General features: G+C 41.6%; 1 protein-coding gene across 2 annotated transcripts in view; it reads left to right on the top strand.

Annotated features, from left to right (window-relative positions):
• The window catches only part of alg9 (ALG9 alpha-1,2-mannosyltransferase), a 60,777-nt gene that overhangs the window by 4,627 nt on the left and 33,525 nt on the right, over positions 1–22,625 (top strand). Inside the window, exons 2-8 of one of the 2 annotated variants that reach the window (XM_048615543.1) lie at positions 2,028–2,166; positions 2,886–3,020; positions 6,791–6,861; positions 7,228–7,316; positions 7,972–8,044; positions 10,232–10,319; positions 10,674–10,779. In XM_048615543.1, the coding sequence (XP_048471500.1) occupies positions 2,028–2,166; positions 2,886–3,020; positions 6,791–6,861; positions 7,228–7,316; positions 7,972–8,044; positions 10,232–10,319; positions 10,674–10,779 (701 nt within the window). Of the gene's footprint in view, positions 1–2,027; positions 2,167–2,885; positions 3,021–6,790; positions 6,862–7,227; positions 7,317–7,908; positions 8,045–10,231; positions 10,320–10,673; positions 10,780–22,625 lie in introns of both variants that reach the window. The other variant, XM_048615542.1, reaches the window with a different exon arrangement.

The following is a 22,625-nucleotide window of genomic DNA, read 5'->3' as shown; positions in this document are numbered from 1 at the left end:
CGTGCCGTGCATCTCAATGACTCTATAACTTTCAATTTAAATAGTAATAAGATAGTGAAGTCTTCCGAGCTGTGTGTCTAATGTACTTCCACGTGGAGAGGCAAGAGACAAGTCGAGACTCATGGCTTGCAATAGCCTTGTTGGCACTATAGTTTGGTAGAATACAGATTGGATCATTTTTCATGAGGAAGTACAAAGTTGCTTTAATCTATTGCATCCCAAAGAGCTAAAGAGCAATGTTAACAGCAACTGGTTCTTCCTCCTTCTCTTGTCGTATAATTGCAATGCTCAAAAAGACCTTTCCAAATATTTTTAGACTGCCTGGATACATTCAATGTAAGTGGAAAAATAAAGGGACAGTCACCAAAGAGAAACTTGTGGCTGAATCCTTTTGTCTTGCTTGCATCAGGATAAGTGCAAGAATGCCAAATTTCAAAGGATCATGGTAATTTATACTTCAAGAGAAAACAGTGTTAATTAGTTTGTAAGTTGACTCTGATTGGCTGACGTGATGCCATGGGTAAGGTAATGGGGAACTGTAGAGTGCCCAAGCTCATGTGTAATCCAAAACAGGCGCAAGTTTTCGAGATATTCCTTTGATTTGCAGGGAATGGGTTGCTGTGGATGAATATATGTAGCTCCTAGCAAACATAAATATTACAAATTAATGCAATCAAAATTGTTCAGCTAGTGGTGCCCAATTCATGTCTAGCAGACTTTGCCTTTTGGGTTTTGCTAGCATGGGTTAAATGATTGCAGTCTGTACTCTGCCAATTACAATGCTGCAATTGAGCAGCACTTCAGAGATCATTGGCCGATGTTAAATAGTAAATATTTCATGGAGTGGTGTAAGACCAGAGGCTATGTTCTCTTCTGACACTTACTATTGCAACACAGTGCTTTTTCTCCATATTAATCAGTTTACCAAGTCAACCTTGTCTCTGTATCCATTCTGTAGAGAGAGCAAGATACTAAACTTAGTCTGTTGCTGTCAGTGATCCATTTATCAGGGCAGTGTGAAACCTCTCTTACTTTCAAGATGGGAAGGGAACTCCATTTGTCAGTGTCATCTTCTGAATCCTGGGGGTTTCAGACCTTCAAAGTTTAGTGACTTGTGCAGCTCTTTACTTGAGGTATGAAATTTTTGATTTCCAAATCAGTATCTGCAATTTAGAATAGAGGATTACCGCACTTGAATAAAGATGAAAAGTTTTTACTGACTGGAACATCTGGCAGACTTCATGTGGTTGAAGTGGTACCTTTGTAATTGACAGTTATAGCATTGGAATCTAATCGTATTTTGCTGAATTATAGACAAATGACTGGTGTCACACAGAAGCACAAATGTTGCTTAAAATAATGATATGCTGAAGCTTTTCATCCTCACTCATCAGGATAGATTCAAGAATACCAAGTCTACAAAGGGACCAATAATTTTATGTCAGAGTCCACGTGCCAACCAATCAGCACAATAATTCTCATGCAGTATAACTTGTTGTTTGCTTTGAAATTTGCAACTTGTGCATCTTTCCTGATGAATACAAGGTGACAAGCTTCGACTGAATGTCTCTTTCAGCAATATGAATTTCTGTCCTATCAAGTGACTCGGAGTGTGGATACATGATTGGAGACACAATCCTTTGAATGCATTGTTAAAGTGAGGCCACTTCACTTGTTGAGATCACCTGATGTAAATTGAAGAGGGCCAGAGAAATCCCCTGGTGTCCTAACCAACAATTATCCCTTGAAACAATATGACTAAAAATAAAAGGGTTTGTCATGAATCACAAACAAGTTGCCAAATGTACGTCATTAAAAAATCTATGTTGCAACAAGCAGTCCACTTGGTTAAGTATTTTGAGTCATTATAATAAGAGAAGAAAATATATTGACATAAGATGGTCTTGTTGCTTTTCTAATAGTTTACTGTTCTATGTACTGTACCAAATCCTGCCATTCCTTTAATCTCTTAGCTTGTGCCCAGCCCACTTTATTTCCCCTTACCATCGATATTTGCCTCTTTCCAGGCAATCAGGTGCTAAAGCAGGACAAGTGTGGGCACCCGAGGGTTCTACAGCCTTTAAATGTCTCATCTCTGCAAGGTTCTGCGCAGCATTACTCAGTAACATTTCAGACTGCGATGAAACATTCAACTATTGGGAACCAGTAAGTTTTGCAATCTGCGTTTTACAATTGCTATGAGAAAGCTGTTTGGAGTTAGTTCCTTGTATGTTTAGTAATGCTAAAGGATGTGATGCTAAAGTAAAAACAAACTTGAGTTTTTTTTTAAATTACCGTAACTTGATTGCAGAAATGTTTGAAACTGTAGGAATGACTTTTGCCTCAGTTAATTGCAATGTGCAATTGCTCAGTGTTTAATACTGGCTTTTTTTGGTTCGGTAGATGTTTACTGAACAGTCCCTTGAGGGTGAGCTCTCTCCTGTCCTCAGCCACATGCTTTAGTACATTATGTAAACTGCCTGAAGACACAGTTCAGTCCCTTTTGACTTTGCAGATGATTCTGTTCTCAACCAGTGACACTATTAGTTAAAGCACTTTGCTGGATTGAGGGGAAAAAGACAGAAAAAGTACATGGATGGAAAAGAGCAGTTGCCGGTTCTGACTGAATCAGTGATGATCTGTGGCACCAGTAAATGTATGGAATAAGGGGGCGGGCTGCCAGAAAAGAATACTGTGACTGAAGGTTGACTAAAACACACTAAAATTGCACTGTAACAAAATCATAATTTATTTAAATTGCAATGGGGTTATTTTACATTGTATTTAAAAAAAGCAAAGCTTTAAGAAGGGAGGGGAAAGGAGGAAATGTGACCTACTTGGAGATGATTAATCTGGTTACTCACATCTCATTTCTTTGTACACAGACACATTTTTTGCTGTATGGAACGGGATTCCAGACCTGGGAATACTCTCCAGCCTATGCCATTCGCTCCTACGCTTATCTTTGGCTACACGTTTTACCTGCTTGGTTCCATGCAAGAGTTCTGCAAACCAACAAGGTGCTTTTTTTTAAATAGAAGTGTACTAAGTTATTGTTGCTCACCTGCTCTGAGGAGCATTAGGAACAGAAATACGTCATTTCACTCCTAGGCCTGCACTGCTATTTAGTTCAATCACCTCAACTCCATTTTTATTGCCTTCGCTGCGCATCCCTTTAATATCCTTGATAACAAAAATCCATCAATCCTGGTCTTGAAACTTAATTTAGTCCTTTGAGTCTTAGTGACCTTTTTTTTTTTGGAGAGCGTTCCAGACTTTCACACATCTTCATGTAAGGAAGTGCTTGCTAGCATCATCCCCATACAGCCCGGTTGTACTTTTGAAGTTATTCATGTCAGAGAGTCCACTGTTTCTTTTGATTATTTCATCTTTCCTGTAGGTGCAGACTGTGGGTTTCATGGATACCAGGATATAGAATTATCGAATTGTACGGCACAGAAGGAGGCCATTTGACCAATTGTATTTATATCAGCTCCTGAAAGAGCTACCCAGCTAGTGCCATTCTCCATTAGTCATCTAAATTAATCACTTTCAAATACATAACCAGCTGTCTTTTGAAAACCCTGCCTCCACCACTCTCCCATCAAGCACATTCCAAATCCCATCAGCTTGTCTGAGGAGAGAAGTTTCTCCTCATCTCACTCCTAGCTGTCTGGCTGACAATCTTGAAATGTGATCCCTAGTCACTGATATACCAACTCGTGGAAACAGAGTATCCTCTTTACCCTGACACAATTGTTCATAATTTTGAACACCTCAATAAAGTCACCTCTTAATGTTCTCTTCTCCATGCAGAATAAGTCCAATTTTTCTAATATTTCCTTTTGTCTGAAATCCCTTTTTCCTGGTGTCATTCTAGTAAATCTCCTTCAAACTCTCTCCAGGGTTTTAAAATCCTTCCTTAAATAAGGTGCCCAGATTTGTAGAGTTGTAGCATCAATTCCTTGCTTTCATACACTATGCCTCTGTTTATAAACCCAAGGATCCTATTACTCGTCTTAACAACTGTTTTAACATTCCTGGCCACCTTCAGAGAATCATGCACGGGAATCTGATGTCCCTCTGCACCTGTACTGCTCTCGCTGATAGATTGAATTTTTGAAAGTACTTTCATGGGAAGTAAAACATTACTAGCTGCGCCAGCGTTTATTGCCCATCTTTTACTGCCCTTGACCTGGATAGACCATTTCAGAGGGCAGTTAAGAATTGCATGTAGGCCAGCGTGGTAGATTTCCTTCCCTTAAGGACTATAGCAAACCAGGTGAGCTTTTTGTGGCAATCTTTATATGGTCACAATTAGAACTAAACTAGCTTTTAATTCCACACTAAAATTAAAATTTCACCGTCTAATGAGGTGTTTTCAAACTCATTCCCTAGAATACTAAGGACTGTAGATTATCAGTCTGGTGATGTTACTTCTACCTCTCAGCCTGGCCTAATGATTACTTATCACCTATAAACCTCAACAGATCTTCCTGGCAGGATCTTTGACAAGTGAGACCAGATTCCAGCTAGTGGTGTTGCATTGTGATCGGAATTGGCACCCTAGTTATATTTCTGTAACCCATCATTCATTCAAAATTAGAATTGACTTATCCAGATTGGTACATATTTATAGGTGTATTTACAACCTAGAGGTTACATGCTCAAATTCCATTGTGATCGTTTGTGGGAGAGAATTAAATAAATCTGGACATCACGAGGACAGAAAAGAGCTTGAAAGTTGCAAGGCTGTTGGGAGAACATCTGGTTTACTCATGTCCTTCAGATGGAGTCTTGCTTTTTGCTGACACTATATGGTTCACTCTCCATGTCCTTAGCAGCAGTTTAACAGGCTCCACCCCAGCATTAATAATATCTCAGAATGATGTTAGAATCTGGTGTTTGCATCCTCCAGGAAACTAGCTAAAACTAGCAAAGATAGATAGACTTTTGAACAGGAAATGAATTAAAGGTTTTGGTGAGTGGTCGGGTAAGTGGAGCTGAGTCCACGATTAGATCAGCCCTGATCTTATTGTATGGCGGAGCAGGTTTGATGGGCCAGATGGCCTACTCCTGCTCCTATTTCTTATGTTTCTGTAATGGTGGTTTCTTGCAGACTTTTGTCAGCATTTTGGAAGAACAGTCATACTATGTCTGCTCTTTCCACAGACCTTTGCAGATGTTTCCTTTCCAACATCCAATTCCATTTTGAAATGATTATTGAATCTATTTTCAGCTTCTTTTCTGCAGTGCATTCCAGATCATGACAACTTGCTGCAAAAAAAAATTCCCTGATTCTTTTGTTAATTATCTTAAATTTGAGTGTTTGGTAACTGACCCTCCTGCCAATGGAAACAGTTTTTCCTTATTTGTTTCCTCAAAACTCATAACCGTTATTAAACCTCTTTAACCTTTTCTGTTCTAAGGAGAGTCATCCCAGCTTCTTTAGCTTGTTCACAGAAGGAAGGCAGTGGCATAGTGGTAAAATCACTGGGTTAATAATATAGAAATCCCAGGGGTTCAAATCCCGGCATGGAAGGTGGTGAAATTTGAATTTTAAAAAATCTGGAATTAAAAGCTAGTCTGACTGTGTAACCATATTGATTGTTGTTAAAAACTCATCTGGTTTGTGAATACCCTTGGGGAAGGAAAATCTTATAACCCTCCAGGCTGTCAACTGCACCCTAAAACAATTGAGCAGTTTTGTAAAAACCACTACAAAATCTGAAAGAATGAAATTGGATTTGGCATTGGAAACAACAATGGTCAATATAGTAGCTCCTCTCCGAGTCTCTTACTATCCTGACTTGAGACTGCAGAGCTGTCTCTTCACTGTCACTACTCTAAATCCCATAGCTCCCTTCCTAACTGGCCAGTGGGTGTCCCTATATCCTAACAACTTTAACAGTTCAATTCTCTGGGACAATTAGGAGTGGAGGAGTGATTGAAAAAAACTTAATTGAAGTACCTTATCCTGGAGATAGTAGGAACTGCCGATGCTGGAGAATCTGAAATAACACGGTGTAGAGCTGGATGAACACAGCAGGCCAGGCAGCATCAGAGGAGCAGGAAAGCTGACACTTCAGGCGTAGACCCTTCTTTGAACCGAAAGGACACATCGTTGTTACTTCCAAGATCTGTCAACTTTAAACATGTTCATTTCTTACTTACATTAATTAATAGTCCGTTAATGTACCAATGTGGCAAAAGTACCTTCCCATTAACTAATTAAAACTAATTAAAACAACTAAAAATACTTTGCAATCCATTTGTAAGTCACGCTATGCTTTTAGGAGCTTAAATAACTTTGAAGATTAGGTCCCATGCTCCTTAAGATTGACCAACAAACTCCCTTTCCCATGCATATGTTCTTTGTTTTTGTTATAGAAACTGTAATATTACTGAGGTGACAGCTAATTAAGGGCATCCAAACATTATGAGGATGTAAACAACAATGGAAACTTAAAGGGTGCTTAAACATAAATTGCTGGAGAAACTCAGCAGTTCTGGCAGCATCTGTGGAGAGAAAACAGTTAACATTTTTGAACAGTTCTGAAGAAGGGTCGCAGGATTCAAAATGTTGACCCTGCTGAGTTTCTCCAGCAACTTCTGTTTTTCATTCAGATTTCCAGCATCTGCAGTTCTTTGTTTCATTTTAGGGAGTTTATAGAATTGTCCTTAATTACATTACTCTGAATACTACATTGAAAAATGATGGTGGTTTAGTGGTTGACGTTTGACCTTGCCAACTTACTTACATTTAATGTGAAGGACCTTCTTTTTCCAGGTTCTTGTCTTCTATTTCTTACGATGTCTCTTAGCCTTTTTCTGCTGCATTTGCGAGTTGTACTTTTACAAGTAAGTCAATGCATTTTATCTATCAGCCTATGGCTTTCCTGTTTTGATAATTTAATAAGAATTGATACTGTTGGAAAGTTGCAGAAAAGAAGAGGGAATGCTGGAAAAATATCTCGTGGTTAATTCAGGAAAAATATCCAGCAGGTAATTCGGCGCTGATGCAGAAAAGATGTAACGTTTTAAATATAGAACTGTTGTCTGAACACTCAAATATCCAGCGTTCAGCGTACTAATCTATATTTTCAGGGTGCTGACAGACCTGCTGCATACTTGGAGCTTGTGTTTTAAAAAGTCTTTTAACTAGTTGCAATTTAATTGTTTTAGTATAATGTATCAATGAAAGTGTGTACGCTGGTTGTGCTCTAGAGCTGTTTGCAAGAAGTTTGGGCTCCATGTCGGGCGATTAATGTTGGCGTTCATGGTTTTGAGTACTGGGATGTTCTGCTCAGCAGCTGGTGAGTAAAGACTTGCATTTATGGAAATGAGAGCATAAAGTTACATGTAAGACCAAGAACAGTGCTGGAAGAAACAAACCCAAGTTCAACTTCTTACTTGGTATTTCACTGAGGGAAATGGTTGCCCATCCCTCAATTTGAGGGTGACATCTACTCACAGTTGTGGGTTTCTGTTGTAGATCAGGGATCTCCTTACAGCCGTCCTCACACAATTTTCCCAACATTCTCGCCAACGCGCACGGCGTTCCGTGGCTGCTAAGATCCTGTTCCATGTTCTTGTTTATTTGCAGGTATCTCCAGTCACTGGTGTCAAGGGTTGTGATTTAGGGCTTGCATGTTTCCAAGGCAACAGCGCTAAGTAAGACCATCCCAAACCACAAAGTTCTAAAGAAGCAAACCCATGATTAAAAAGATAAAGCAATGAAAAGGCTATGGCATTTGTCCTTCAGGAGCCTGATTGCCCTGAATGGGCTGCAGTTTAGATTTACCCTTGTGTTGTTGGTTTTTTTAACTTTGATACCCATGAACAGTAATGTGGTAAGATGACTAATTTTTATTTGGTGCCTTCTCGTTCTCTCTCCTTCATTTTCAGCATTCCTCCCCAGTAGCTTCTGCATGAACACAACTCTAATTGCAATGACTGGCTGGTTTACAGATACGAATGCTGTGGCTATACTGGGAGTGGCAGCCGGAGCCATTTTGGGATGGCCCTTCAGTGCAGCCCTTGGGTAAGAACATCAAGAGCGTCTTACCAGGGCACTCTGAAGCAGTGATGTTATAAGTACCTGACTCTGAAGCAGCGATGTTATAAGTACCTAGGTCTGAAGCAGCGATGTTGGAATTGTCTAACTTGAAGCTACCAATCCTTGTGGAATTAGCGTAGCCCTACAATGGCACAGAGTACTCGGGGGCCATTGGGCTTATCATGCCTGTACGTCTTAGTAGAACTTTTCAGGTTCTTTCTAGTCTTTCCCCTGACCCTGAAGAAAGTCCCTTAGTTTTCCCCTTTTGACAACTATGGTCACACAGTTTCTACTGAGCCAGAAATTGCTTTACCATCCTGCATTTCTCCTGATGGATCACAACGGAAAGTTAATAAACAGTGAACAGGATCAGAAAAAAGCAGCTCTGACTAGGGACAAGTACATGGAAAAGGGGTAAATAGAGTTTTTTTTTAACCCTTTCAGCTATTTATCCAATCCTGTTGTCAATATTATCATTGAATCTTCCACTGGCTGATAGGCAAGTGTCTGTGTGCAAGTCATACAACGTGTCACCTTTAGCACTGAGTAATAAGGGAATAACTCCTGCAGCCATATGTTACAATAGCCCAACCATCAGTGAACTCAAAGGCAGTTAAAGATGGAAGTGCTAGTGGCACCCACATTCCAAAATAAAACATTATTGGGGGGAGAAAGGGAGGGCAAAGTGCTAGTTTGGAAAAGCTGCTGGTTACAAAGATGCAAGAATAATGTTAGTCATGATATTAATTCAACCCCTTTGCATTGTCTTACCTCTGGACTGTCTCTGGTGCCTCCAGAGTCCAGGTTGAAACAAAGGAGTGGAAGAGTTGAGCAGAAACAAATGATAACTCTTTTCAATGATTTTATTTGAACTCCAACAGTTGTTGAAAAGTAATGCGTTAATTAGAAGTATCCAACTTGAAATACTCAGCCTGTCTAAGGGCGGCACAGTGGCTCAGTGGTTAGTGCTGCTGCCTCACAGTGCCAGGGACCTGGGTTTAATTCCATCCTCGGACGACTGTCTATCTGGAGTTTGCACATTCTCCTTGTGCCTGCACGGGTTTCCTCCGGGTGCTCCGGTTTCCTCCCACAGTCCAAAGATGTGTAGGTTAGGTGGATTGGCCATGCTAAATTGAACCATAGTGTCCAGGGATGTGGAGGCTAGGTGGATTAGCCATGGGAAATGCAGGGCTGCAGGGATGGGGGTGGATCTAGGTGGGATGCTCTTCCAAGGATTGGTGTGGACCCGATGCGCCCAGTGGCCTACTTCCACGCTGTAGGGATTCTATGATTCTATCTGTTCTTGTGGGTGAAACTGGTTGCTTGCAATACACAGTCCTCCCCGTTTTCTTCTCCTTCCTCCCGTTGTTGCCAGTTGCCCTTTCTAATGGAACAGACAAATTTTTGACTGGTTAAGGAAAATCGTATTGGATTTGGAAATGAAAAAGGAAGATTATTCGGTTAATATTTGGGAGGGGACTTGGATGTAGAAGAGTCTAGCCTGGAGTATTATCTGACTTCTCGTCTCCTTGCAAATGTGGGCAGAATTATTGCATATTTTCAGCATTTCCTGCTACTTTTTTTTAAGGGCCTTTTAATTTACTTTGTTCTTGGGTGTGACGTTTTGCTACGCCAGCACTTATTGTCCATCTGTTTGAACCCTTGAGAAAGTATGTGGCCACAGGGCTTGTTTTTTGTAGCTGCCATTTGCAAGGGCAATGAAGAGTCAAGTAGGTTGCTGTGGACCAAGAGTCACCTGTAAGGTAGACTTAAAAAAGGACATTAGTGAACCAGAAAGATTTTTACAACAATTCAGTAGTTTCATAAGTATTACTAATGGGACTAATATTTTATTCCAGATTTATTGATTAATTTGAAGTCCAGTTGCTGCAGAGAGATTTGAACTCCCCTCCAGCATGTTCGTCTGGATTATTGACACAGTAACATTGTTGCTGTGTTACTGTCAGCCTACAAATCCATTGTATTTAGTCTTATAAAAAATATCCAGTGTATTTTCCCAAACTACTGTGTGTTAAGCCTCACCGTGTATCTATTTTAAATAAAATCTGTTTTCTAAGTTGTACTTTTGAAATAAATTTAATATACCTAAATTCTTATTTTAATGCGTGTTTTGTAAATCTAATCCTGTGATTCATTTTCTCCTCTTATTAGTTTGCCAATAGCATTTGACCTGGTGGTACTGAAGAGAAGGTTCCAGAGTTTTTTTATATGGACGGTGGTGGCTTTGCTGCTCTTTCTGGTAGGTATCAAGGAAATTAATCCATAATTGCTTGCAAAATAGGTTTTGTCCGTGTTCTAAATATGGATCGTGCTTTGTGCTAACACCTCATTCATGCACGTAAGAAGGAGCTTCTTGGATAGACAGTGGGCAACCTGCTCCTCATGAACTTTCTAGAAGGATAACTTCCTTCCTTCCTCCTCCTGCTCCTTACTGCTTTCAGTTGGCAAACCACTTTCATGAAGGCCTGATAGCACTGCAAAGTAGTTCTTGCTAGATTGTGGTAAGGGTAACATCCTGTTTGTTGGGGGGAAATGCTAAACCCCTGCAGAGAATGTGGAAGTAAAAATCAGGACATCTTTGTTTGTGTTGCAGCTCCCCCTTGTTGTAGTGGACAGCTATTACTATGGAAAGTTGGTGGTTACTCCCCTGAGAATAATTATTTACAACGTTTTTACCCCACACGGACCTGACATTTATGGTAAGCTTTTGCCTGTGTATATTTGGTGTGTGTCTGTGAAAGGTTTCTTTACAGAATAAGATCAAATATTGAAAACAGCAATGTGTGCATGTTGAGATATACGTCTTACGAGAGCCATAGCGAGTTTGGCTTTGATCTATAAAAGCTATGATAGCTCAGTTTAGACATTGTGTTCTTTAAAGAGCTTAAATGAGTGCATCCTAACCATTTTGACCCTTGCTTTGTGTTACCGTTTCAAATAAAGATCAAAACAAGCAGGAGACCAAGATCTGTCAGAAATATTTGATATATGGTTAGTTGCGGCCGCGTATGTTATTATATCCTAAAATTCATTAAACTATCATTTTAAAATAAAATTCGAACCAGAACAAAATGAAGTGAAGCCAATTCTATATGCAGATGAAATTAATCTAGTGAGAACAGATTGAATGTGTTGGAAATCGTCTGTCTGGGTTTCTAATTTTCTGCAAAAAATATGCAATTTAATACAACTAATTTAAATAAATAATGCAAACTATTTTGATTAAATCTCAGTTTTGAAATGCAAACAAAGTGCTGAAGCAACTCAGCATCTGTGGAAAGAGAAAGATGGTTGACTTTTCACATCTGACATAAATCCTCTTCAGAATTGGAGAGAGGTGGGAAAGTGATGTGTGTTAAGAAAATGGGCAGGAGTGATTGGAACAAAACTCAAGGGTCAGGGAAAGGTTAGAGAGGGAGGAGATTAAAGACCCAGGGGGTCATGTCTATCTGTTTTGTTTAGACTGTATATTCCCAATATATCATTCTTTGTTTTCCATTATTATCCACTAATTTGAACTAGCTAACCTTGAATAACGATGGATAGTGTTTAGTTTTTAATCTAATTTATTTGGACTGGATAGTGCAGTAAGTTGGGATCATTTTCTTTTCACCTCTGCAGTCTGCAAATGATACTGTTCTAATGGGGCAATAGTAATTTGAGCAGAATTCTCTGCAAAACCAGATTGGTGTTGGTGATATACCCAAATGCTGATACCTTTGTTGACGAATTCTACAGTATATTTAAATTTGCCTCTGTAGACTGACCTGGGTGGTGGAGATCATTTTTAGTAAGTTCTGTATAATTGCTTGTGTATTTGCTACCCCTCATTTTATGAAACACCAATATTGAGCTCACGAACCAGTTGTTAACATTGCTACCTTGAGATAGCAAGTAGAACATGAGGTCTCTGAAGCGCTGAAGTTTTTCTTTTTTCTGAAGGCAAAAGACTATGGATGCTGGAAATCTGAAATAAACACAGAATGGTAGAGAAACTCAGCAAGACTGGCAGCAACTATGGAGAGAGAGAGCGAGACCAAGTTAACTTTTTGAATCGAGTATGGTTCTGAGGATGAGTCATCACTAACTGTTTAGCTCTGTTTCTCTCCCCACAGATGCTGCGAGAGTTTCTCTCGTATTCTTTGTTAGATTTCAATTTTTCTGTTAAACGTGTGTTATGATTACCATAATTGATGGACTAATGTACTGGGAATGGTTGTGTTACAGAAAGCAGCATGGTGGAATGTGTATGAACTGATTTTAATCACCAGGTTTATGAAGTTGGACCATTTTCTGGAGTGAATTTAATTTTAATTTGTGCTGCAGTGTGCTGTTTTATCACAAGGTGGCTCTCTTGAGCCAAGGGCCAAGTTCTTTCTACAAACCAGGGGTTCTATGCCGATTGAGCAGATCACTGCTGGGAACCCATGTTTGCTCCTGGGAGAGGGGTAAAAAAAAAAGCAGGGATGCAGCTCCTGATCGCATTTGCCAGAACCTATGCGATGTGTCAGCTGTTGCTCAATGGGTGGGACACTTAGCTTTGAATCACAAATTTCCTAATGCAAATCCCACTCCAGGTTTTCAGCGCAGAAATTCAAGCTGATGGTCCATTGCAGTATTGAAGGAGTGTCGAACTGATTGTAGTGCTGTCTTCTGAATGTTAAACTGAGGCTCCATTCACCTGCTTAGGTGGATGTTTAAAAAATACCCTCATCGCTGTTTTGATGAAGAGCAGGCAAGACAGACTTGAAGTCCTGTCCAAAAATTCATCCCTCAAATGAAAAGCTTAAAAACAGATTGCCTGGTTATCACTCTACTGTTTGGGGAGGTTTTAAAGGGGTATGGACTGAATGTTGGCAATTTCTTTTCTATTCATTTGTGGGATGTGGGTGTTGCTGGCTGGGCCAGCATTTCTTGCCCATTCCTAGTTGCCCTTGAGAAGGTGGTGATGAGCTGCCTTCTTGAACTGCAGCAGTCCCCCTGCTGTGGGTTGACCTACAATGCTATTAGGGAGGGAATTCCAGGATTTTGACCCAGCGACAGTAAAGGAACGGCGATATATTTCCAAGTCGGGCTGCTGAGTGGCTTGGAGGGGAACTTGCAGGTGGTGGTGTTCCCAAATATCTGCTGCCCTTGTCCTTCTAGATAGAAGTGGACGTGAGTTTGGTAGTTGCTGTCTGAGGATCTTTGCCGAATTTCTGCAGTGCATCTTGTCGATAGTACACACTGCTGCGACTGAGCAGATTGGGATGTTTAGTCAGCACGGACTAGTTGGACTGAAGGGTCTGTTTCCGTGCTGTATGACTCCAAGACCTTGCTGTGGACAAATTGGCTGTGGTGTTTCATTGAAGTACAGTACTGCAAAGGAACCTTCTGTTTGTAAAGCAGTTTGAAACAGCTCATGGTTGGGAAAAGCAATATGCAAATGTTTTTGTCTGTGACACTCAGCTGAGAGCAGAATGGTTCCTGCAATGCCTCCTGTGGTCAGATAGTTCTCTGGCACTTACTCGTTTGCTTCATAACATGAAGAATGACCAGTGACATGAGTTTTATTCTGGTATTGAAACTGTATTGCAACTTGAGCCAACTCTCCAGACAAGAAGGAATGTACACAACTTTACATATACTAAGTACAAATATGTGATTTTTTTGGTAAAATGGCACAACTCCAAAAGAAGCACTAACAGGATGGTGGTGTATGCTGGATGGATGAATAGCAATGTGATTCTGAAAAGGATTAATTTATACGATTGAACTTTTGTTATTTCTGCTGTGTTGCTCTCTCTTCTCACAAGATGGCGTCTTTGAGACTAAAGCAAGATGCATTTGTCTATAATATGAAAAGCTACATGACTAAATGTTTCAGAGATAGTAGGAACTGCAGATGCTGGAGAATCTGAGATAACAAGGTGGAGAGCTGGATGAACACAGCAGGCCAAGCAGCATCAGAGGAGCAGGAAGGCTGACGTTTCGGGCCTAGACCCTTCTTCAGAAATGGAGGAGGGGAATGGGGTTCTGAAATAAACAGGGAGAGGGGGGAGGCGGATAAAAGATGGATAGAGGAGAAGATAGGTGGAGAGGAGATGGACAGGTCAAAGAGGCGGGGATGGAGCCAGTAAAGGTGAGTGTAGGTGGGGAGGTAGGGAGGAGATAGGTCAGGTCAAGGGGGCGGGATGAGGTTAGTAGGTAGGAGATGGGGGTGGGGCTTGAGGTGGGAGGAGGGGGATAGGTAGGAGGAAGGACAGGTTAGGGAGGCGGGGACGAGCTGGGCTGGTTTTGGGATGCGGTAGCGGGAGGGGAGATTTTGAAACTTGTGAACTCCACATTGATACCATTGGGCTGCAGGGTTCCCAAGCGGAATATGAGTTGCTGTTCCTGCAACCTTCAGGTAGCATCGTTGTGGCACTGCAGGAGGCCCAGGATGGACATGTCGTCTGAGGAATGGGAGGGGGAGTTGAAATGGTTCACGATTGGGAGGTGCAGTTGTTTATTGCGAACCGAGCGTAGGTGTTCTGCAGTTCTGAGGAAGGGTCACCGGACCCAAAATGTTAACTCTGTTTTCTCCTCCACAGATGCTGCCAGACCTGCTGAGCTTTTCCAGCAACTTTGTTTTTGTTCCTGATTTACAGCATCCGCAGTTCTTTTGGTTTTTATGACTAAATGTTTTCTGCTTTAATACTTTTGGTTACCCTCTTGCAAAAAGCAGAAAAGATATCTTGCAACAAGAGTTTACATTTACTTAGCACCTTTTATTCATTCATGAGATTGAGGCCAGTGTTTATTGCTCATCCCTAAATGGCCTTCCTTGTCAAGGAGGTAGTGAGCTGCCTTCTTGAACTGCTACAGCCCCTGGGGTGTAGATCCAACCACTGACCTATTAGGAAGGGAGTTCCAGGATTTTGACAGAGTTACACTTAAGGAACAACAATATAGTTCCAAGTCAGGATGGTATATGGCTTGAAGAGAAAGTTTGTAGTGTTTCATTTATCACCCTGGCCATGTCCTTCCGCACAGTAGAGGTGAGGAGTTTGGAAGATTTTATCAAAGGAGCTTTGATGAGTTGCTGCAGTGCATCTGGTGGATGGTATACATTTCTGCCACTGAGCATCAATGTTGAAGGGAGTGAAAATTGAATGTGATAGATGTGGTTCCAGTCAAGCAGGTTGCTTTTTCCTGGATGGTGTCAAGCTTCTTGCCTGTTGTTGGAGCTGCATTCATCCAGGAAAATGTGGAGTAATCTGGTTTCCTAGCGCAGTCCAAAGATGTGCAGGTTAGGGTGGATTGGCCGTGCTAAATTGCCCCGTAGTGTCCAGGGATGGGCAGGCTAGGTGGGTTAGCCATGGGAAATGCAGGGTTACAGGGGTGGGTCGGGGTGGGAGGCTGTTTGAAGAGTCGGTTGTGGACTCGATGGGCTGAATGGCTTGCTTCCACACTGTAGGGATTCTATGATGGTAGGAGAAAATAACCAACTGTCTCCAAGTTTGAGTTACTTTGCTACAAGGAGATAGAAACAGACCCTGCTTCTCTCCATTTGGAGATTATCTGGCTCTCCAATATTCACATGTACCAGCTGTTCAGTTGCACAGGAACCAATCGGAGAGTTGTCATCAGGCTGATGACTTCTGGCATCCAGAACTGGCCATCTTTGTACAAACCAATCAGTAAGCTGTCTCCAGCTGAGTCACGCTCCATGTGTACACATAGACATGCACAAATACGCCCCTAGTGCCAAGCTGTCCTATCTCTCCTCCCTCACTGCTTGCAAAGGCAGCAGTGTAAACACAACTCACAATGACATTCTGTAACTTGTTTTTAAAAATTCAGCAACTCGTTCTCTTGGGTTGAAAACAATCCTTTTCTCATTTCAGTCCACATTCAAAAAATGAAGATAATAAGAAGATGCAGTCTTCATAATCTTATTCCCTTCTGAAAGTTGATGTGAATATGTTTCCATAATACTTTTCAGGCAGTGCAATCTTAATTGTAATAACTCAGTCTTTTTTAAAGAGTCTTCACTTGTCTTTTCTTAATTACCTTAAATCAAAACAAGAGAAAGTGAGTTTTTGTGCACGTACATTTATGCATCCCTGCTTATACATGTGTTTTATTATTGTGCTTACAGAAATAAAACATAAACAGTAAAGATCGGCTTCTGTAAGAGAAGGGTCCCAGAAATTTCCCAGCAAATCTTGTAGAGGGATGAAAAGCTTCTTTCTTGTTTTGATCCGTTTACAATTTTGCAGGAAGAAAATATTTTGGCAACTGATTTCCATCTTTATTAAGTCCCAACTGTTTCCTGATACCTATTCCCCTGAGCAGTAAACAAATAGGCAGTGAATAATTAATTTTCAGGTTGTTTGTACAGGTGAATCATAATGGAGAGACCAGGCTATAACACATTGACCACTTTAAATAAAAAACCTGTGCGTCACTTGTTCAGTCAGCTGTCTCTGTGACGCATCTGGTCCCTGCTCATTTTCAATTTTAGTCTGTCAGCTTAAGCCATGCAGAACTGGTTGGGAAGCAGATCTTGGATAAGCTTCAATTATACACTGGAGGAGGAGGGTTGAGTCATGACTTCAGCACCCACCGCCTCTCACCCACCCCCATCCCCCTTCCCTGGCTGCTTGCAACAGAAGCAATCTACTGTGTGTGAAACTCTGCATGTGCTAGCTACCTTTCCTGCTTGGTGTTATTTCAGTATGTCATCTGCTACAAATGTAGAGACATGAATGGAATAGCAGATGCGTGACTTCTACAAATTACTCACAATCTGGGAAGAAGCTCCATGATTGCAGTAGTAATGCAGGATAAGGGAAGGAGCCCCGATTTATTAGATATGGTGGACTTTGCACATTCCAGTTTCGGTAATAACACAAAATAAAGAACTGTGGATGCTGGAAATCTAAAACAAAAGCAAAATTGCTAGAGAAACTCAGCTGGTCTGGTAGCTTCTGGAGAGAAAGCAGAGTTAAAGTTTTGAGTCCAGTGGGATTTAAAAGGGGCAGCTTTTTCCACACAGAGTGGTGCATATATGGAATGAGCAGTCAGAGGAAGTAGTGGAGGCTGGTATAATTGCAACATTTAAAAGGCTTCTGGATGGGTACATGAATAGAAAGGGTTTAGAGAGATATGGACCAAATGCTGACAAATGGGACTAGATTAATTTAGGATATCTAGTCAGCATGGACAATTTGGACCAAAGGGTCTGTTTCTGTGCTGTACATCTCTATTGACCCTTCTTCAGAAACTCTGCTTTCTCTCCAATTTCTGTAATGTTTAAACCAGTTTTGTTCCAATTGCTAACAATAGCAGTAGTTGATTGTAAGGATGTATAAAGTGAGATCTGTCCCTTTCCATTCAATATCAGCAGATATTCATTGCTTTGTTACTGGGTCTGGGGAGATAGTCACATATTGTAACAGTAAGTGCTGGAGAAACTTAACAGGCCTGGCAGCATCCGTGTAGAGAAAAACACAGCTAATGTTTGAGTCCTCTTTGGAACTAAAAAGAGCTGGTAAGTGGTGTTGGCAGAGGGCGAGGGGGAAACAAGTGGAACAGCTTGTGAGGATGCCCAGAGCAAAAGGCAAAGGCAGTGCTGAAGGTAGTGAAGGAAAGACAGAGATGTATAATAGGTGTAGATGCTAGCTGTGGAAAGGAGAAAATGGGACCGGTCTGCTGAGAGCAAAGCCAACAAGCTCTGACCTGGAGGGCTGGGGGATGTAAGAAAAATGGACCGCAGAGGTCATACTCTGAAGTTGCTATGCTCTTAGGTTACTACCCACACTGTATGCTCTTGTCCTGTGCAGTGACTTTTAATGTGATATCTTATCAATGCCTTTTGGAAATCAACCAGTTCCCCTTTATTCACCTTGAATGTTACTTTGTCAAAAAAAACTCTAATAGATTAATTGACGTGATTTCTCCTCCACAAAATCATGTTAGTTTTACCTGATCAAATCATGATTTTCGAATCCTCCTGTTATAACCTCTTTAGTATTGAATTCTAGCATCTTCCCCGTGACAGATGTAAGGCTATCTGGCCTACTATGGCCTGCTTTCTGCCATGAATAAAGATGTTACATATACCATTTTCCAATCTGCTGGGACCTTTTCAGAAACTTTTGAAGTTTATAACGAATGCATCTACCACCTGTGCTTTTGTGACTATGAAACAAACATATGAATTAGGAGCAGGAGTAGGTCTCAGCCTGCCGCACCATTTATTAAGATCATGGCTGATTACTCCACATTCACACTTACCCCTGTCAAACGTTCATCGCCTTGCTAATCAAGAATCTATCTATCTATCTACCTCTGCATTAAAAACATTCAAGGACTTTGCTTCCACACCCTTTAAGGAAGAGAATTCTGAAAACACTCTGAGAAAGAGAATTCTCCCCATCTAGTCTCAAATGGACAGCCCCTTACTTTTAACAGTGACTTTTACTTCCAGATTTTCCCACAGGAGGGAACATCCTTTCCACATGCATCCAGTCAAGATCTTGCAGGATCTTGTATGTTGCAATTACGACATTTCTCCCTCTTCAAAGTGCCAGCAGATGCGAGCTTAGCTTGTCCAACTTTCCCTCAGAAGATGACCCATCCTGTTCTCGTATTAGTTTAGTAAACCCTTTCTGAACTGCTTCCAGTGCATTGACATCTTTTCTTAAATAAGGGGCTGCATTTCCTATGAATGCCACCCCTAGATGGCACAAAGAACAAAGAAAATTGATGGAATGCTCACATGGACATGGAACAAGAGTAGGCCCCTCGAGCCTGCTCCCCCATTCAATAAGATCATGGCTGTTCTGATTTTCATCTCAACTCTGCATTCCTGCATACCACTGATAATCTTTCATTCTCTTGGTAGTAACAAATCTACCTGTAATTAAATGAAAGTGAAGAATTGTGGATGCTGGAAATCTGAAACGCAAATGCAAAGTGTTGGAGAAACTCAACAGGTCTGGCGGCATTAGTGGAGGGAAAACTGAGTTAACGATAAGTCCAGTAACCCAGCAACCTGTCTTAAAAATATTTACAGATTCTGTGTCCCCTGCTGTTTGAGGAAGGGAATTCCAAAGACCCTCAACTCTCTAAGAAACTATGTTTCTTCTTCTCTGTTTGAAATGGGCGACTCCTGATTTTTAAATTATTGCTGCTAGCTCTAGATTCTCCTCCAAGAGTAAACATTCTTTCAACATCCACCTAACTAAATCCCTTCAGGATCTTTATGTTTCAGTCAGGTCACCTCTTGGCTCTTCCACATCCTTTAAATGGCTCAGTGGTTAGCCCTCAGGAGACTGTCTGTGTGGAGTTTGCACATTCTCCCTGTGTCTGCGTGGGTTTCCTCCGGGTGCTCCAGTTTCCTCCCACAGTCCAAAGATGTGCATGCTAGATGGATTGGCCATGGGAAACTGCCCATAGTGTTCAGGGATGTGTAGATTAGGTGGGTTATAGGGGGATGAGTCAGGGTGGGACGCTCTGAGGGTCGGTGTGGACTTGTTAGGCCAAAGGGCCTGTTTCCACACTGTAGGGATTCTATGATCTTCTTCTATGATGTGTGTAGCAAAAGTGGAACTAACATTTCTGAAGCTGGAGTGTCTTCTGGGTGAAAGATCTGTACTGTTGCGGATGAATATTAATTAATTGCAACCTACCCTTGCCTCCTTGCACCACTGGTGATAGGTCCAGCTGCTCCTGAGCTCTGTGAGTGCTGCCAGGAATCAAACCTAATTCCTTCATACATAAATCTGCGCAGAAATAAGAGCCGGATATTTCTGAATTCACCACATGATGAAAGATGGAATTGAAACTAAGAACTGCAGATGCTGAAAGTATAACGCAGGAAAAAAAAAAATTGCTGGAGGAATTCAACAGGTCCGCCAGCATCTGTGGAGAGAAAGCAGAGTTAACATTTTGAGTCCAGTGACACTACTTCAGAACAAACAGTAACTCAGAAAACGCGGTATATATGGTGAAGATGGGGAATGGGGGAGGAAAAGGCGTGAGCAAATGGGTGGAGATGGAGCCCAGAGAGAAAACAGCAGTTTAGCAGACAAAGCGATGGATGACAGTATGTCAGGGAGAAAGAAAAGCTAATAATGGGGACCATAAGTAGGTGAAAATGGGTTGGCTTTGCTGAAAGCAGCCCATGTCATGACAGGCCTGGGCTGTGCGGATGGGTAAAAGACACGCAAGAAGGTGTTCAGCTTCTAAAGTTATTGAACTTGACATTGAGTCCTGAAGGCTGCATGGTCCCCAAGTGGAAAATGAGATGCTGTTTGTGCTGAGGTTCACTGGAGCACTGCAGCAAGTCTGAGACACAGAAGCTTGCCAGGGAATGCAGTGATATGTTGAAGCTGCAGCTAACTGGAAGCCTGGGGCCATTTTTGCAACAGAACGTGGATGCATCACAGAGTGGTCACCTTGTCTGAGTTTTATCGCTTCAGTGTAGAAGAGTCCACATTGTGAGCAGCGAATAAGCAGGCTAGATTTAAGCGAAGTGCAGATAAATTACTGCTTCACCTGGAAGGTACATCAGGAGCCTCAGATAGTGAGGAGGGAGGAGGTAAATGGGCAAATGGAGTTAGTTGGCTCCAGAAAGGAAAAAGTCACACGTGAGCTTTAAAAATATTTATCCCATTAAATCAGGAAGTCAATTTTGGCACTTAACTTTCAGTTCATTTATTTTTTGTTTCTTTGCACCAGCAGATGGTAGCCTGTAATTTAATACCTTTTCCTGATCTGGTATAATGAATGTGGTCTACTGGGGATTACTACACATTATCATTCCATTACACACAAAGAAATAAATTCCAAACTTCCCTTCCCTTTTGATTGCTATATGTGTTATGATACCAGATTGATCTAGTAGTAATGTTGGTACAGTTTTTCACGTTAGCAAGAGACAATTAAGATTCTACAGTTATGAAGTGCAAGTTTTGTTACAAAAGGCTTCACATATGTTCGGATTTTATTTCTGAGATTTTTGCTCTCTTCCTCTCGTTCCCCACCAATGTTCTGAGCCATAAGCTACCCCTCCTGGAAGGATTAATTGGGGCTTGCTATCTCTGCACGGTGCATGAGGTGCTACCTTCTAGTTGCCACAAGTTCGAGGACAATAGAGGTCTTCCCATTAATTTTAACTTCTATTCTCCCGCACCCCCTCCCAAGTCCCTTTGCTATCTCACTGGGATGCATGTAGCTGACTAGACTCGCACAACAATGCCTCTTCTACTCCTCAGTAGGCCATAGGGACTCTCACCAATTTGTACACATGCACCATAAAAAACATTCTATCTGGATGCATCACGGCTTGGTACAGCAACTGCTCTGCCCAGGAGCATAAGAAACTACAGAGAGTTGTGAACACCGCCCAGTCCATTGCGCAAGCCAGCCTTCCATCCATCCATTGACTCTATATATACTCCTTGCTGCGTCAGGAAGCCAGCCAATATAATCAAAGACCCCTCCCACCCTGATTTGTAATTTCTTCCAACCTTTTTGTCAGGCAGAAGATACAAAAGCTTAACCACATGTACCAATGGATTCAAGAACAGCTTCTTGCCTGCTGTTATCAGACTTCTGAATGGGTCTCTCAAATTTTAAATTGAATGTTGATCTTGCTTTTTGTGCACCTTCTTTGCTGCCGTAACTTTGTATTTCTTGCTCTGTTCAATCACCCTACGATCTTTGTATCGTATGATTGACTTGTACTGCATGCAAAACAAAACTCCTCACTGTACCTAGGTACATCTGACAATAATAAATCAAATCAAACTTAAATTTAAACCGAAAGAACTGCGGATGCTGTAAATCAGAAACAAAAACAAAGTTGCTGCAAAGCTCAGCAGGCCTGGCAGCATCTGTGAAGGAAAAAACAGAGTTAACGTTTTGGGTCCAGTGACCCTTCCTCAGAACTGAGGAATTCTGAGGAAGGGTCACCGGACCCGAAACGTTAACTCTGTTTTTTACCTTCACAGATGCTGCCAGACCTGCTGAGCTTTTCAAAATCAAATTTGTTTGTTGCCCATCTCTAAGTGCCCTTGAACTGAGTGGTTTGCTTGGCAAGTTCAAAGGGTAGTTAAAAGCCACCTGCAGTTCTGTGGGTCTGGAGTCACATGTAGGCCAGACTGGATAAGGATGGCTGATTTCCTTTCCTTACAGACATTAGAATATCAGATGAGTTTTTCCAACTATCGATAGTGGAAATGGTGACTACAAAACTGAGACAACAAGGTGCAGGGCTGGATGAACACAGCAGGCCAAGCAGCATCATAGGAGCAGAAAGGCTGACGTTTCGGGCCTAGACCCTTCATCGGGAAGGGGGTTCTGAAATAAATAGGGAGAGAGTGGGAGGCGGATAGAAGATGGATAGAGGAGAGGATAGGTGGAGAGGAAACAAACAGGTCAAAGAGGCGGGGATGGAGCCAGTAAAGGTGAGTGTAGGTGGGGAGTTAGGGAGGGGATAGGTCAGTCCAGGGAGGACGGACAGGTCAAGGGGGCGGGATGAGGTTAGTCGGTAGGAGATGGGGGTGCGGCT

This window comes from Rhincodon typus, chromosome 32, assembly GCF_021869965.1.
Source record: "Rhincodon typus isolate 14 chromosome 32, sRhiTyp1.1, whole genome shotgun sequence".
NCBI classification, from domain to species: Eukaryota; Metazoa; Chordata; class Chondrichthyes; order Orectolobiformes; family Rhincodontidae; genus Rhincodon; species Rhincodon typus.
Note: the sequence above shows the minus strand (reverse complement) of the source record. Positions and strands in the feature narration are given on the sequence as shown.